General features: G+C 43.8%; 1 protein-coding gene across 1 annotated transcript in view; it reads right to left on the bottom strand.

Annotated features, from left to right (window-relative positions):
* SLC2A12 (solute carrier family 2 member 12) overlaps positions 1–17,877 on the bottom strand; it is a 59,441-nt gene that overhangs the window by 10,935 nt on the left and 30,629 nt on the right. The window contains 2 exon segments of the mRNA XM_047101564.1: positions 3,332–3,464; positions 7,496–7,618. Of these exon segments, the coding sequence (XP_046957520.1) occupies positions 3,332–3,464; positions 7,496–7,618 (256 nt within the window).

The raw sequence follows: 17,877 nt of genomic DNA, 5'->3' as shown, positions 1-17,877 counted from the left end.
AAAAGAGTTGAATGAGTAAGATGAAACCGTAGGGAAGGGAGTGGTGTGGTATAGCCAGTGGTGTGGTATAGCCAGTCGGGCTCACTTATCTGAACACATACCTCTGCCTCTTCCCATTGCACAGGCTCCATTCAACTGTAGATGAAACCACACCCTACAAGCCACAGATCAACACCTATTGTGCTCCACACGGTCATCCAAGCTCTAATCCCCCCACACAATGAATTCAGCATTGGCCTTGTTCATAGGTTATCAAATTGAACAGCGGATACTTTTCCACCATCCTCTAGGAATCAAGATTATGCTAGGCACCACACAGAGGTTCCGGAAGAAAGACAATGGGCAGAGGCCACTCCTGGAAACCAAGACTTTACCACTTAGTTAAGGAGGGGGAACCCCTAGAGTCCTAGCTACGCCAGTAGAGAAGAAAATGGGACTCGAAAATGTGAAAAATCCAGGAGAGAGGAATGCTATCCAGGGCTGGGGTTATGCAGGGCTTCTAAGATGAGGCTTTGCATGGTCTCTCAAGGCATAAGGATGACCGGCTAAATCGGCAATGGTAACTATAATGTAGGAAGAGAAGGAGAGATAAAGAAATAAGTATCAGTGAGGCAGGAGGGAAGCCAGGAAAGAAAACTGTTTCACAGGCGCTAAAAGAGAATTTCAAAAAGAGTAGGTGTGGAAGAGTCAATGTGGTTAAAAACAGTTTTTTGTGTGCGTGTGTCCATCTCATCAAGAGATTAAGTCAATGTCTACAGCCCTTGATTCTGGGCTGGCCTTGGGACTTGTAAGATGCTAGAGAGTAATGCAGGTAATGCAGTGTGACTTCCAGAACGTATACCCCACAGGGCCTTATAGCTCCGGCTCCCACCGCCGTGGAATGCTGCCCAGAGTCTGCCGTGTGAGGAAGCCATGTTAGCCTGGAGGCTGAGGCCACGTGAAGGGCAATGGGAGCTCCCCACTGAGTCAGCACCCGCCGCCATCCTGTGGGTGAGGCTCCCTCACACTGTCCACTACGGCAGTCCCTCCTGCTGATGGAGACACATGAGTGCAGCCAGGCTAACCGAGCAGAGCAAGCAAGCCAAAGAATCCTGGGAAATGGGAAATGGTGTATCTTAAGCCACCACATTTGGGGATGGTGCGTTCCACCTGAACAGACAGCTGACGTGAAACAGGTGACAGGGAAGAATGAGAAGTGAAGAATGAACAGCAGATTTGGAAGTCTTTAGCGTCCTGGCATCTAAGTCCCCGAAAAAGGCCTTGAATCTGAATCAAGTATTCAGATGAATGCATAAAGTTACCAAGGTCTGAGGCTACTAGTTATTGGAATCAGGTATCTGTGACAGTCTTGTTGAGATTCTGTGCTCTCCAAGAAATCCAGTCAGTTGGTTTCAACTAGCATAGGGCCAGGCAATGTGCTGATCAGGCCAAGGGTACAGCCGGCTTTCCTGACAATTACATATCTTCGTAAATGAGTAACCTTCGTTTTCATTGTGTTTTTTTAAAAATGGGGGCCTTATCTGTATTAAAAAGTAATCCTACAATTTGATGTTTAACTTACAGCTTGAATCAAGAGAAAAGTCCTTCTGCTCACGTAAGTGAAATATTTACTTATGTATTTATTTATTTTTTAACGTTTATTTATTTTTGAGACAGAGAGAGACAGGGCATGAGTGGGGGAGGGTCAGAGAGAGAGGGAGACACAGAATGTGAAACAGGCTCCAGGCTCTGAGCTGTCAGCACGGAGCCCGACGCGGGGCTCAAACTCATGGACTGCGAGATCATGACCTGAGCCGAAGTTGGATGCTTAACCGACTGAGCCACCCAGGCGCCCCTTTAAGTGAAATATTTTAAATTTTTTTTTTCAACGTTTATTTATTTTTGGGACAGAGAGAGACAGAGCATGAACGGGGGAGGGGCAGAGAGAGAGGGAGACACAGAATCCGAAGCAGGCTCCGGGCTCTGAGCCATCAGCCCAGAGCCTGACGCGGGGCTCGAACTCCCGGACCGCGAGATCGTGACCTGGCTGAAGTCGGACGCTTAACCGACTGCGCCACCCAGGCGCCCCAAAGTGAAATATTTTAAAAAGGCAAACCACTCTCGGGGCTCCTGGGTGACTCAGTCCGTTAAGCGTCTGACTCTTGATTTTGGCTCAGGTCATGATTTCACAGTTGGTAAGATCGAGCCCCGGGTTGGGCTCCATGCTGACAGCATGGAGCTTGCTTGGGATGCTCTCTCCCTCTTTCTCTGCCCCTCCCCCCGTCTCTCTCTCTTTCTTTCTCTCTGTCTTTCTCTCTTTCTTCTCCCCCCTCAAAAATAAATAAATAAACATGGGGAAAAATGCAAACCATCTAAAAGTGTATAAAATACAAAGCGAAAGTTTTCCAAACCCTACTCTACATGAATATGTACATGTCCAGCTACCATCAAATCACCTATCAGGTATGTTCTTCCTTCAGGCAAAAGCTGAAGCATCACGGTGCCCACATTTCCTGTAGCAATCATACATTTTTCTCCAGCGCATTGAAAGACTTTCTGGAAGAAATTCCCAAACTGTAAATAAGTCGTGCCCTCCCCGTATATTGAAACCCAAGAGGAAGAATCTCTCCATGTTCAAGTGTAATGATTTAATCCGAGGAAGAACGAGTTCCCCTTCATTCCTGGCCCCTGTGCATCACCGCCTTGCCCTCAGTTGAGCAGTCAGAGCTGTGAGCTCTGTTACCAAAACCAAAGAGTTTTCTACGGCCCCTGTCTAAGTTAAATGGTCTAAACAATCTCTCTATGTGAGATGCGTTTCACCAGTTTTCTGAATGCTATCCCTGCGAGAAACTCTTTATCTTCTTAAACTCGTTTTGATTGTGCTGCATTTGGAATGGCTGCAGTCAGTGAAACTCGAGTGTTCCTGATAATCTTAGCCTTAACAGGTGTTTAGGGCTTAAAGACAACCTACAAGTGTAATAGGAATAGAAGCCTGTGGTTCTGGCACGGGATGAACATGGCATTCCAAGACTTACCTGAAACCCCAAACAAACAAACAAAAAACCCCTCGTGGGTGGGGGACCTAGGGAGACGAGAGAGGTTCTTCGAACATTTCTGAAAAGAGCTTTGAAAAGTTCACCTGTTACAAAGCACTGGTTATTCTAACTCCTTCGCTTAGTCACCCAGATTCAACACATGGCCCTAAAACCTGCAGTTGTGCTCTGAGATATGGCTTCACACTGTAGGGAATATCCTGAAATAATTTCATATGTTATCATTATTCAGTTGTACATAAAAGCTGCATTTTTTTGGACCAGAGTGTTGTGCAGAGAGCAATGCATAGAATACTTACCCTTTGGCCAGCTCCGCTGATATCTGTTCCAAAGAGCATCCCTTCGTCTCAGGTATAAACACAACAACAAAAACCAGGGATGCGAGGCTCATGACCGTGTATATAAAGCACACCCATGGCAAGCCAATGAGATCTACAAAGGACAAAAGAGACTGATTAAAAATGTGGGTTTTGCTTTTTGTTTTTTATTTTAGAGAGAGAGAGAGAGGGAAAGCAGGGGAGAGGGAGACAGAGAGAGAGAGAGAGAGAATCCTAAGCAGATTCCACCCTCAGTGTGGAGCCCAACACAGGACTCGATCCCAGGACCTTGGGATCATGATCTGAGCCGAAATCAAGAGTAGGACACTCAACTGACTAAGCCACCCAGGCATCCCTAAAAATGTGTTTTGTGTTGCTTTGACCCACTTTGTGGACAGCTGCTTCTTAGAGCATATAAAAAACATGTGTATTTCCAAACACGCTGGTAGGGTATATATCCAGGGAAACAGCAACTACAAATTAAAAATACAGTCAACCTCTGTAAGTTTCATGTTTACCAACTACCCCAGCTTGCCCTGTCAAAGTAAATAGAAGCCTTGTGGCTACCACCATTTAAATCCAATGCCATCGTGCCATCTTCCTGCTGAATATGCTCATTGCAAAAAAGAAAAAAGACCTCAAACAACACAGAAACAGAGAAAGCAGAAGGTAAAATATCTCCTCTCTCTCTCTCTCCTCACCCCACAGTCCCCCTCCTGGGAGTACTGGCTGTAGCAGTTTGGTTTCTATTTGGTGGGTATTTTAAAAGACATTTATACAGATGCACTTTTCTTGAAATGAGCTCACCCGTCTTTACCCTGACTCAAATACGTCACTCGTGTTGGCAATATTCATTTTAGTAGCTGGCAGCATTTTTGTGATGCCTCGTCCTGGATTCAGAGAAAAAAGTGATAACTCCTTTTTTTTTTTTTTTTAACGTTTATCTATTTTTGAGAGACAGGGTGCGAGCAGGGGAGGGACAGAGAGAGAGGGAGACACAGAATCCGAAGCAGGCTCCAGGCTCTGAGCCATCAGCTCCGAGCCCGACGCGGGGCTCGAACTCACGGACCGCGAGATCGTGACCTGAGCTGAAGTCGGACGCTCAACCGACTGAGCCACCTAGGCGCCCCTGGACAGTTTTAATTAAAGTCCGATCCCTTGTGCTTTCCTTGCTGCTGGCACAGGCTTTCGCCCCAGTGAGGGCTTAATAAAGTGCTTGTAGAATCGGTCATCCTTTCCTCTCTGGGACATAAAACCGGAATATAGACAGTGGGGAAAAAAAAAAAAGGTCACCTCATCGAACTCGCCCTCTGTTCTGTTTGAACACTTTCAGTAACATGGAGTTGATGAGTTGATGGCTTCAGAGATTCTCACCGCACAGTGGGCTGGCCCAACTGTTACAAAAGCCTTCCTCACTCATTCTGAAGTCCAAGTACTACCTTTCAAGAGCTCTGGCTCTGGTCCTGCTTTGCCCTCCGGGTCAGCTCTCCAGTCCCTTCGTCATGACAGCGTGACAGCCATGCAGGCACCCGAGCGAGCTCCCATCCATCCTTTCCCTGAGCATCTTCTCGCCCCAAACACCCAGGACTTTCGCAACTTTTCTGCACAGACCGCGGGTCACAATGCCCATCCAGGTGCCCTCCCGTGCTGGGTACACGGCAGCCCTCTTTTTTTATTTAAAAAAATTTTTTTAATGTTTATTTTTGAGAGAGAGAGAGAGAGAGAGAGAGAGAGACAGAGTGTGAGTGGGGCAGGGGCAGAGAGAGAGGGAGACACAGAATCCGAAGCAGGCTCCAGGCTCTGAGCTGTCAGTACAGAGCCCGACGCGGGGCTCGAACCCACGGACTCTGAGATCGTGACCTGAGCTGAAGTCGGACGCTCAACCGACTGAGCCACCCAGGGGCCCCTTGGGAAGTTGACTTTTGAAAGTAAGCACAGCCTTCCCTGTTCTCAGCAAATTCGTGTCCTGCCACTTTGCTTTTATGAGAGACCTACCTCGGTATCTGTTTTTGCTAACTGAGAAAAATCCAGAGAGGATTTTCGCTCTTAGGAAGTGCGAGTTGCTTTGCTTCAGGCCATTTTGGCTTCTGAGTGGTTTGGTAGACACACTCTACTTTCGAACAGCGGGAGAAACCTGTATCGAATTTCAAACGCAGCCCGGTGAAATGTCATCTACAGGTTCATTCCAGGATTTTTAAGTGAATGTGCTTTCCCAACGTTTGTTCTAAATGCAGGAGAACTTCTGAATGTGCATTAGCTCATCTTACACATTAGCTAGCCTTCCCAGAGACTTATGTCATCTTTTCCCATCCCTGATCGTTTCCATTCTTTCTTCTATTTTTTAATTACAATTTTAAGTATAGTTGACACACAATGTCACACTGGTTTCAGGTATCAGGTTAGTGATTGGACAAGTTGACACATTATGCCATGCTCACTCCATTTTTGCATTTATATTTCCTTTCTGCACATCAAGGGGCAGATAAGGGGTGTGTGTGTGTGTGTGTGTGTGTGTGTGTGTGTGAAGGTGAAAGGTACAGGCCTATGCACGTGATCTGAGAAGGACACGTATGATTGGTGCTAATGACCAGTTTCTTTGTTTCCTTTAATCTTAGGCTATTTCTAAAAAACGTGGGACGTTTGAAAATGTTATGTAAAAACCCAAACCATGGTTAATGAATAACTCCAAAACTGAATTTCCAAAAGTAGATGTACTCAAAAAAAAGTGGTTGACAAGTATTCAGAAGTATAGATATAGACCTTTTCGAGTACACACCCACTTTTCGAAATTCATATTTTATATGTATTTTTTAATATGTATATCAGATACACATATAATGGGAAAAGGAAAGGAAGAAAACAGCTCCTTAGTAATTTTGGAAGATGCTGGGGAACTGTGTCATTATTTTGAAAACTAGAAAATCAAGAGAAAACGTCAAGCATTTACCTTGCCTTTTTCCTACGATTCATACTTTAGGGCAGGCAAATAACTAATGAGAAGAAATTCCTCCTTAGAGAAACATCAATGACAAAAATACAGAAGGAGCGAGGCAATGAAAATAACGGATCTGGGGTGCCTGGGTGGCTGAGTCAGTTAAGCATCCGATTTCAGCTCAGGTCACGATCTCGCAGTTTGTGAGTTCGAGCCCCTGTGTGGGGCTCTGGGTTGATGGCTCAGAGCCTGGAACCTGCTTCAGATTCTGTGTCTCCCTCTCTCTCTGTCCCTCCCCTGTTCGTGTTCTGTCTTTCTCTCTCTCTCTCTCTCAAAAAAAAAACGAATAAAATATTAAAAAGCAAAACTTAAAAAAAAATAACGGATGTGGGTGATGATCCTCGAAGGGGCCTGCATGACAAAGTGGGACACAGACAGACAAGCAGACACACAGGGTGTGCCTTTGTGGCAGGACACCCTCCATCATCTGTGAAGGAGTTCATAGACAAACAAATGAGAAAATCTAAATCTGCTCTCAAGCCTCGAGATCTAAAGAGCAGTTCTCAGGAAACCCAAAAGACAGAAGGCCACGTGACATGACTATGATCAGCAAAACCCAGCGTGGGGAAAACTCTTTGAAACAAATGACCCAGTTTCTTCATTACAAATCCAAAGATGGGCAGGAAAAGGAGGAAATGGAGATGAAACCTACAAATTAGGAGCCATGTCAATCAACGGCAGATTGTGTTATTTGGATCGTGATTCAAACAAAGTATAAGAAAACATAAAACGTGTATAAAAGACATAAAAAATAACACAAAATATGAAAAATAACTATAAGACATGGAAGAATGTGGATACAGGCTCGATATTTGATACTAAGGGATTACTGTGAATATTTTTATTTCTGATAATGACCTTGCAGGTATAGGTTTTAAACGCCTGACCTTTTAGAGGTCCACGTGGAAATTTTATAGACAAAATGACGTCCTGTCTGGGATATGACCCAAAACAATTCGGGGAGAGAGAAGCTGGGGTTATAAACGAATTGAGAATGATAACTTTAAATTGGGTGGTCGGTACATCAGATACATCCTCTTTATGTTTGAATGTTTTAAAAATGTCCACAGTGAAATGTCTTCTAGGTGAGTGTGCTTCCCCAACATTTGTCCTATGAGCACAAAAGGTGTTAGAGGCAAACAGCAGGTCCTTACCGGTCACAGTCAAAAATGTCAGAGAGATGATGAGATTGATGCCCCAGTTCATGCTAGAAGTTAAAGCCATGGCTCGTCCTCTAATTCCAGCAGGAAAAATCTCGCTCAGTAGTAGCCAGGGCACTAGAAGAAAGGGAAGAGAGGGTGGGGAGCAGCGAAATTATCAAACACCCATTGAAACGGAGGGCCAGCCCCCTGACCTCCGACCTCGGCTCTGGCCCTGAGTGGTTTATGGTTGGAGAGCAGGGCTGGGTCCTTCCGTGGCAGGAGGGAAGAGGACAGGCTTCCTGCTCCTCTCCAGCCAAGTGAGAAAGGATTCAGGAGAAACACCAACAGAGCCTGACAATCCTGGAGGAGGGGTGGGGCAGGGGTGGGGGGCGGCAGGACAGAAAGCGCTGGTATGTGACACAGGACTGAGAAATGCAAATGGGAGGGGCAGTGGCTGGGGCCACCTGCCAGGGAGCAACCAGAGAGGCAGCTTGGGACCTCTGCCAAGCACAGAGCCTCAGGGCCAGACCAGCGCTCTACCTGCGCCATGTCTGGGCCCTTCCCTATAATTTCCTTTGCCCCTGACCTTGGAGAAATCCAACATCATAGCTAATGAGTGGGTAGGAAATGGAGCCACGAAGGCAGGAGGAAGGAGGCTCTCTTATTCCCCCTTCTCCCACTTGGTCTTCCTGACCTGGGCAAGCTGAGTGGACAGAAGGTCTGAATTCAACAGAGCTCTGAAATTTGATTATCATACTTGACTTAATGTTTGAGTGTCTGAAAGGAGACTCTGGTCGGCACAAAAACTGACCAGAGCACTTTTGATTCTCTGGGAGTGACGGGGAGCATTATAAGACCCTCCTGATGGGATCAGGAGGGGCGGCCGAGGAGCAAACGCACTTGTCTTCCGCTCACAGCCTTTCAAGTCCAATCTGCCCTCATAAAGGCGCTACGAGTTCGTACAAGGGGCGGAGCACGTCCCGAAACTTACTTCAAACGAGTCTCCTCAAATCTCACACGATAGGAACTATTACTATCCCTCTTCACAAGAGAAGAAACTCGGGCTGAAAGAGTTAATAATTTGCCAAGGTCACGGCGCTCACAAGTGGCACGGGTGCCACTGAGTCCTGGCGGTCAGTCTGTGAAACTCATGCTTTTTAATCATGGTGCTCTCTTGCTGGTGGCTCAATAAATATTTGTTAATGAATAAGTAAATGTGGAATCTAAGCCTTTGATTCTGAAGAAAGAAGGACGCAGGAGCTGCCCCAGCCCGGGCTCACTGCTGGCTAAGTCACCTTGTGTTGGAAAGCCATCAGTCACATACAGCCCAGATGTACCGTCCTAGCCCAGTGGAGGTGGGGGGTGGGGGCGGGGAGAAGCTTGAAGCCAGGGAGGGGCCCCCCTGCGGGCAACCACTGGGAGGGATCATGTGGGAACCAAGCTGTCAGCTGTGCCTCTAATTTAACAACTTGGCTCGCATGACAAGAGCAGGCTCTGGGCTGAAAACATCTGCTCATAGTAAATTTGCTGTTTCAAAGTAAGAAAAACAAATTAAATTATAGAAGAGAGCTGGAGAAACATTTTTTTTTCTTGATTACCTTTTCCACGTGACTCCCTATCGAGTTACCTTTAGGGCATGGAAGATACTTTTAACAAAAGGAACACGATGATCATTGTTTTAATTAACAGGGAATTCAAAGTCAACATTTTGTACCCCTCCCCTCCGCTTCCTACTTCCAAAAAAAAAAAAAAAAAAAAAAAAAACTTTATTGGGTTCTTGCAGATTACACCCGAGGTAGGATCACTTTGCTCTTAATGAGACCAAAGCAGTGCTCGGGTAACCTTGTCTGGGGCTTTGTTAAGACTGGGGATCTGGCTCTGACAGTTGTGTGATTCTAGCAAAGTCTTTGTAATGACCTGCCCTTGGACAAATGCAAGATGAATTTATGTATATGCAATTTCTTTGGAGCTAAATAATCTACACCACAGACCAATCCCCTCTGCCCCTTTCTGCCATGGTTTTTTGTCAAGGTAGAGCGGAGGGTCTCTTATCACCTTTTGCTCTAGCAGCCATAAGGAGGAGGTGGGGGATGGGTCACTCTTTCATTCTGTTTTCTGGAGGAGTTCGCACAAGTTTGCTTTATTTTTTTTAAAAACTTTTTAAATGTTTACTTATTTTTGAGAGGGAGAGACAGAGCATGAGCGAGGGAGGGGCAGAGAGAGGGAGACACAGAATCCGAAACAGACTCCAGGGTCCAGGCTCTGAGCTCTCCGCCCAGAGCCCCACTCGGGGCTCGAACTCACAAACCGTGAGATCATGATCTGAGCCGACGCTTAACCGGCTGCGCCACCCAGGCGCCCCTCACACAGGTTTTCTTGGTCTACTTTCATCCCCACTTCGTCACCTCTGAAACTCCCTCCTTCCCTCCCCAGTTTCATCATGACCTCCTCTGGGAATTATTTGGTGGGATTTTGGAAAATCATTGCTGGGGTCATCAGACCCATGCTGACATCGGATGAAAATGAGCTGATCTTTCTGTCGTAGAAAGTGGTAGAGCTCGCCAACAAGAAGATGGGACAGTTTCCTAAAGCCCTAGTTACAAGCACTCAATCTGAACTGTCAGAGGCTTCCTGAAAGGACCCACAGTCTACACTGAAAGCCTGGGTACTAGGTGTGCATTCAATTCAGCACCTGAGCCAGCTTCTCGGGCAGTTGAACCAGTCAGTGAGCAATGAACTGAATGTTGAGAGAGGGACTTTCCTTCGTCTCTGATAAGAGCTTGTCAGGCAAACCTTGCGCCTGACGTTTCCAAAAATAATGCATCGTTGTGGAAAGCTTCCACTTCTTTTTTGATCTAATAGAAAGAATTCAAGAATCGATACCTTGGCTTATCTAATATTGACAAACTGGGTGCTGTAGCAGTTGACAAGCATTTTGACAAGGATGGTTCAACCTCCCAATAAGAAGCCTGTTAAGTCAAAAATAAGGATTTGAATTGTTAAAACTATTGTTAAAATTGTTGATATTATTTTAACAATGAGTTCAGCACCCTAAAATCACAGACTTCCAAAATCAGAAAGTGAAATAAAGTTCTGAAGATGGTCCTTGCAGCAAGGGAAAACTTCCTGAAAGGATAAGAATCTTTCCATGGCAGCCTCAGGAGCAAGATGATGAAAAGCCTCCACGTTCCCTGGGAAGGGGCCACGAATACCCAAAGCGGAAAGAATGGAGAAGCTCTGTATCAGTTCACAAGGAAGGAGCGCGGAGATGTAAAATGTCACATGGGGATTTACTATGTTGATATTGGTAATGGCAAGTAGAAGTCTTCTGAAAATCACCAACGTTGCGTTCTCATGAGATGGCCTCATCGCCCTCCCAGGGAAAATTGAGCTATTGTCACATGGCACCGTGAGGAAGTGCTGGCTCTCTCTGGGAGTCCTTGTTCTCCCCTTCCCTGATGACAGAGCCAGAGGGGATGCTTTGTGCCCACTGCATAGCGAACTCTTCTACAATGAGTGCCACCGCTCCAGTTTAGCAGACCCTGAAACAGTCCTCCTTGATTTCTGTTATTCCACCTTTAACACTGACGTTCCAGGACTACCTTGGCAATTCGTGCCTCCATAAATGTCAGTCTGCACATGCCTTTTTTTTTAATGTTTATTTTTTTTAGTTTTTTTGTGTTTATTTTTGAAAGAGAGAGACAGAGTCTGAGTGTGTGTGTAGGGGGGGTGGGTGCAGAGAGAGAGAGGGAGACACAGAATCTGAAGCAGACTCCAGGCTCTGAGCTGTCAGCACAGAGCTTGACGCGGGGCTTGAACCCACGAGCTGCGAGATCACGACCTGAGCTGAAGTCGGCCACTTAACCAACTGAGCCACGCAGGCGCCCCAATGTTTATTTATTTTTGAGAGAGAGTGAGAGAGACAGAGCACGAGCAGGGGAGAGGCAGAGAGAGAGAGAGAGAGAGAGAGAGAGAGAATGTGAGGCAGGCTCCAGGCTCTGAGCTGTCACTACAGAGCCCAATGCAGGGCTCGAACTCATGGACCACGAGTGTGCAACCTGAGCCAAAGTCGCATGCTTAACTGAGCCACCCAGGTGACCCTCTGCACAGGTCTTCAAGGCCTTCTTTTGTGGCTGCGAGGATAGAGGAGATTTTGGACTTGCCAGGACACAATTTGTCCACAAGTATTGGAACTTGTATTCCACATGCTACTGAATCACCACGGCGGCCCGTCAGAACGCGGCTGATCCGGGTGAGATCTGCAGACAGTGTTGACGGCCGGACACAGTGTCAAAAAATATGTTGACGTATCTCCATGTGCCGTGGAGGACAAGGACTTGCATTGGTAGGGGCCATCAGTGGAGATGACCCAGCCCACCCAAAGGTAAACTGCCTGCTTATCTCCACCCCCTCCATATGAGCCACCAAGGCTATCACTTCTCAGACCCGGCGGCTCTCCAGGCACACCTTCCATTTGGCTTGAGCTTTTCCTGAACCTCCTGGCATGCCAGCTCCAGGTTTGAAAAGTTCGTGGAGGTCTTAAACTCTTACCAGAGAATTCCTGGCAACTTTGGAGGAAGTTCTACACTCAGGGTGCAGAATTTTCAACAACCTGACTTGCTGAGAAATCAGTGTCCCACACTCTGCAGAAGTAAAGCTAAATCCCATGACTTTTATTGCCTATGCAAACAGCACAGGGCACACCTAGCTCTCTGTCTGCCAAGAGGTCCTTTAAATATGAATGTGAGAGGGAAATAGGCCCATTTCCTCCCAACCAGATGTTTAAATCCTGGCTTCGGAAGTTCCCTAAATAGGATAAGTGTGCTCTTTAAAAGTACCCTGCACTGTAGAGCACCATTTCCAACATCAGTGATGACGCAATAGCTTTCGCTTATTTTTATTTTTATTCTTATATTCTCCTTTCTCTCAGTCTCTCTGAGTTTTGCTCATGCCTGGCCTCTTCTCAAATATTTTATTCAAGAATACTATTTTGTATTACTTAAACAAACCAAGAAAAGCAACAAAAGAAAGTCTCGATGTTCCCTAATCTTTCTATCTTCATGATCTCTAGCCAACACCAACTGATTTTTTGAAAATATTATAGGGGAAATTGGAATAAATCGAATAACCCTCCGTTTAAAAAATGCCAGAATTGATCATGGAACTCCTTTGTGAGCAGGAACCAGTTGGAAATAAGAGAAAGTTATTGGCAGTGGTCTTCAAACTTTCTTCTTGTGTAACCTTTAAAATAATTTGAAAAAACTAAGTACTTTCTTTCTTTATAAGCCAGCATCAAACTCCCTTTCACCATAAATTTAGCTGATAGCAAAGAATGCAACTTCTATGGTATTATTCACTCTAATATAAAATAGAACACTTATTCTATGAAATACCATACCTATCTGATATTCATCATCATCCATTTAAAAAATACAGGAATGAGGTACTTAACATCAATTTTATATAGTTTTTCACCTTGAACTTGGTATTTTATCTTTTTGTAATGCATTTTTAAACTTGAAAGTCTTTTGATCACTCCATCATAATTCTCTGGAAAAAAAATTACCTTAAATTGAAATTTTAGGGATTTTTTAAATTTCCCCTAAGAGATTTTGGTATTTTTTCCCTCAGGTATTAACACAATAATTAATACAAAATGGATGAAAATTATAGAAATATGTTACAAATCTTTAGAAATAACTATCAGATATGAAAAGTGAAATGTATTGAAAAAAAGCCTCCCTTAATTGACCGGGGAGTTTTTTCTTTATCATGTATGTGTGGGTGAATGTCACTTCTAGAATAATATGGTACATTTCTACTCTTTAGATGAAATTCATTGTTCTCAAGAATAATGAGAAAAGATGGGGAGTTGAAGAAATTTTATAACAGCAGTATCACTCAGTTCTTTGCATTAACAAAACAAGGTATTTGTAATGATATATCAGCTCATAACTTGGTTAGATCATTCTTTAATTTTGTTGAAAGTAAATTATTGGAAATATCTAGGTTTATGAAAAGATGATTATCTAGTCATTCTCACTTTTCCATACCATACCTACAGCAATATTTCCTTTTTTTTTTACTCAGTATATTAAATTTATTGTCAAATTGGTTTTCATACAACACCCAGTGCTCATCCCAAAAGGTGCCCTCCTCAATACAGCAATATTTCCAATTATTTTTTTGATTAGTGCTCCTGAGGTTTTTATAATTTGGGACATGTGTCATAATAAAAAGGTTTCCTGATGGGTAATGGGTGTGCTTTAACAACAGTTATTACAATGGAGATGAGGAAGAAGAAAATTTAGGGAACAGATTTTCCCTAAAGAATCAAGAAATTTATTTTCTTTGATGTACCATTGAAGGAGTACTCTGGAAAATGAACCTCTAGGAGTATGACTATCCCAATTTTCGGACCACTGAACTAGGATTCAAAACGAAAAATAAAAAAAGGAGTTACGAGAAATTAGTCTTTTCTTGTCTAAACTATAACTTGAATGTCATGCTTCAGAGGTAATACATTATGCGGTGCTTTTTTGATGATTGCTTTGGGCTTAATCAGAAAGGTATTCTGGTTTTTAAATGTTGCAAATATTCCTCGGAAAAATTCTTAACATTGTGCTCCGGAAAACATAAAGTAGCAAAGGAATGCTTGGGTTGATCAAGACAGTATTAAAACCTTAGTCTGTTTCTTTAACATCCTTACTGTGTGATATTCACAGGCTTCAAGGGCAGAGGACTACACTGTGGTGCCGACTGAGAGGGAAGTTCAGCACTTGTTTTACGGGAACAGTTGCCCATGGTAACGGAACTGATGGTGTCATTTCATTAAGTGTTGAGTTGTGCTCACGCTACAAAAATGCAATTTTTACACTGCTGCTGTTAGGTACTGGTTTCCTGCTTCATGTAACTCCAAAGAGGAAAATAGGATTTCACTGGGCAAGGACACTTATTTCTTTCAGCACAGAGCCCGACACGGGGCTCGAACTCACGGACCGTGAGATCATGACCTGAGCCGAAGTCAGAGGCTTAACCGACCGAGCCACCCAGGCGCCCCAAGGGCACATATTTCTTTAAGCCTTTCCTCTTTCGCTCAGATGCAAACTTAGTATAAAACTATGCAGATACCATTTTTTAATTTACTTTGCATTATTTTAATGACTCACATCAGAGCACCAAATAAATCACCATTTTCATCAATCAACATGGCCTTTAACTTCATTAATTGGAAAAAAGGAAGAGTACGGGTGGGAATATTGGTGATAACTAAAACCTAAGATTTAAAAGAAAAAAAATTTGGAAAGATCTTAAACTTACACACTTAACACACTTAACACAGACTGATGTGTGAGTATGATTGTTTAATGGCTACAGTTGATAATAAAACACCCACGTTTGTAGCATAATAATTTGGGGGACACCTCGTGGCTCAGTGAAGCATCTGACTTCAGCTCAGGTCATGAGTTCACGGTTTGAGAGTTTGAGCCCCGCATCAGGCTCTGTGCTGACAGCTCAGAGCCTCAGACCTGCTTCGGATTCTGTGTCTCCCTCTTTCTCTGCCCCTCCCCCACTCACACTCTGTCTCTCTCTCTCTCTCAAATGTAAACATTAAAAAATTAAATAAATGAAATAAAGCATAATAATGTAGCAGTATGCCTTTTCTCTAAAGGTATGTAACTATCCTATAAGAATTGGAGGGGAAAAAAGATGATCACTAAAACTGCCTTTAACAGTCATGATTCTGAATATTAAAGCCCTAGAGCCTAGGAGGCAATATGAAGAATACTGAAATCTTTTTTGAAACATTCAATGTACTCTGGTCTGTATGCTTCTGTGTTCTAAACCCAATATATCTTAGAGTGAAGCAGCTTCCAAATTAGAACCTGCTGTTTCACATCCCGGAACTATCAAAATCTTTAGCTATGCAAACATCACATGAACAATTGCTTTTTGAAGAACTAGAGTTATTTGGGTATAAAATCTAAATTTGAATGTTATGGCAGAGGAGTCTCATGCTTCCTACTGCTAACCCATCCTCCAAAAAGCTGGCTAGACTCCATAAAACTAAACCACACAAAAAGTTAGACTCTACAGTTTTTGCAACTTAAAAAAATTCTGGTTTCTTATTGAAAACATAAAATCAGCTTTTGGGGGTTACTTGACTCGAGAGACAATTCTCTGTGGCTCTCTCGCAGTTCTGCATATCTTCTGAGCAAAAGCGCTGACTGTCTTTGGTCTAGGCTCTTTCTAAGGATTTTTGTATAACAAACAGCCTTGGAAGACAGAGATAGGGTCTCCTCCGGAGCAAAGGTTTGTTTACAATCCAATAAACTAAAGATAATATCTTCCATGGAAGAAATCAGGCTGGCTTACTGTCTATTATAAAAGATTTGGGTTCCCTAGGTTTGGGGCTCCTCTTCTCAAAAATAACCCATAATATGTGCAGGGATTATCTCGTTCTCTTTGTGGTTAGCTTGTTTTCTGTTGTTAGCTTGCAAGTGGGCTAAAATATCAGCCAGTTTACAGTTCTTGAGAGTTTGATTACTTGTGGCAATGGCATGATTTTTCTACAAAGATCTTTTATTACTAACTGTGGACTGCCCATTTACATCTGATGGATTCAGTGGGATTGTTAAGCCTGAGATAATCCATTGAAATATTTCTGTAAACTCTAATATTAATTAAAAAGCAAAAACAAGTCTCAAATGCCAGGTTCAGATTTTCACATATTTCTCTTAGGAAAACTGTGAAGGAATTGACTCAAATCTTTTCTGTAGAGTCAAGTTTAAATACACCTAATTACTAAACCAAGGTATGGAACATTATTCCATGACATTGCTAATCTTAATCTTTGTTTTCAAAGGAAGGACTGGGTCTTGTATTTGGGGAAAACAATAGAAATCTGGAGATGAATATTTTGTATAACACTATAACTTTTTAATGGCTTTAATTTTAGGAAATTTAAAATGTAAAACTTCTTAGGTCATCAAATATTGGAGATGGCCTTGCATCCTGAATTGAGTAGCTTTATTCAGATATAATTTTTGGTGAAAGGTACACAGGGTTCTATACACCATACATGCATCTCTAATTCCCTATACACTGACTCATATACCAGAGGAGATCAGGACGTATCAACCCCAAACTAGACAGAGAGCTCCCCTTTAGTCCCAGAAGCTGAGAGAGTTCCAGAAACACTTTTTTGACTCCTACAACACATATTTATTGCACCCCCGCTGTGGGCCAGGCCCTAGGTTAAGCTGGAGGAAACAACAATGAGCAAGATAGAAGTTGTGTACACATAGGACATAGAGTCTGAATTAGTTGCACCAACATAGAAGAGTGGACAGGTGGGTGTTTCTCAGCCTACCTCACACCTTTCACCAAAGCTTCAGGACCTTCTCTAAGCCATGTCTGGTTTCCTAGGAAGCTCTCTTGACTGCAGGTAATCCAGAATTAAAAGATATTTTAAGGCCCAAATCTATTCATTTTAGTCTTGACCCAAGTGGAATAGTGTATAGAAGGGAGGTGACGAGGACCATGGCATCATAATTCAACATAGGGCCGTGAGGTACTTCCCGTGTGTCCTGACATGGCTTGAACAAAACGCCTGCTGCGGTCAGTGGTGGCATTATCAGAACTATTCACGTCTTGTCTGACATTTATTAGCATAATAACTAGCTGTATTGGGTCCACACTGGACGTCAGGCACTGAACTAGGAATGCTTGATATAGATTGCCTCACTTAACCCCACGGATTACACTGTGAGGCAGACAGTATTGCCCCATTTTCTAGATAAGGAAATTGAAACCTCGAGAGATGAACTGACTTGCCCAAAGTTCCATACCCTGGACCTGAGATTCGAGGCCAGGCAGTCAGATGTCAAAGCCTGGTCCGAATTCAAATACCCCGTGGTACAGCCTCAACAGGCTTTCTTGCTGTTCTGCCAAATCTTCAGTCAAGCTCATGTCCCCTCAAGGCCCCTTGACCTGCCATCACCCCTGATTCAAACTCCCTGCCCCCAGATTTTCACACCACTTTCTTCATACAAGCATTGGCCCAATGTCACCACACCAGGAAGGCTTTCTGTGACCTTTCGACCTCCTCCACACAGGTCCATTTATCCTTTCCATTATTTCCATTATTTCTTTACTACTCTTACCTAAAGCTAGATGTGAGCATTTCTCTCCTCTTGACGCTGTATCACGCATGTAGTCATTTTCTTGCTTATTGCCTGTCCCCATCACTGGGCTCACGAGGGCACATCGTGGGCCTCGCCCACCCGCCCTGAATCGCCACACCACTGAGCCCCGTATGTCGTGGGTGAGCAATACACATATGCCGCATAAGCGAGTGAACTGATGACCCCCCCTCCAATCGCTGCTTCCTC

This window comes from Lynx rufus, unplaced genomic scaffold, assembly GCF_022079265.1.
Source record: "Lynx rufus isolate CCGP_SWC_20201006 ecotype Redwood Valley unplaced genomic scaffold, mLynRuf1.p SCAF_6, whole genome shotgun sequence".
Classification (NCBI taxonomy): Eukaryota; Metazoa; Chordata; class Mammalia; order Carnivora; family Felidae; genus Lynx; species Lynx rufus.
Note: the sequence above shows the minus strand (reverse complement) of the source record. Positions and strands in the feature narration are given on the sequence as shown.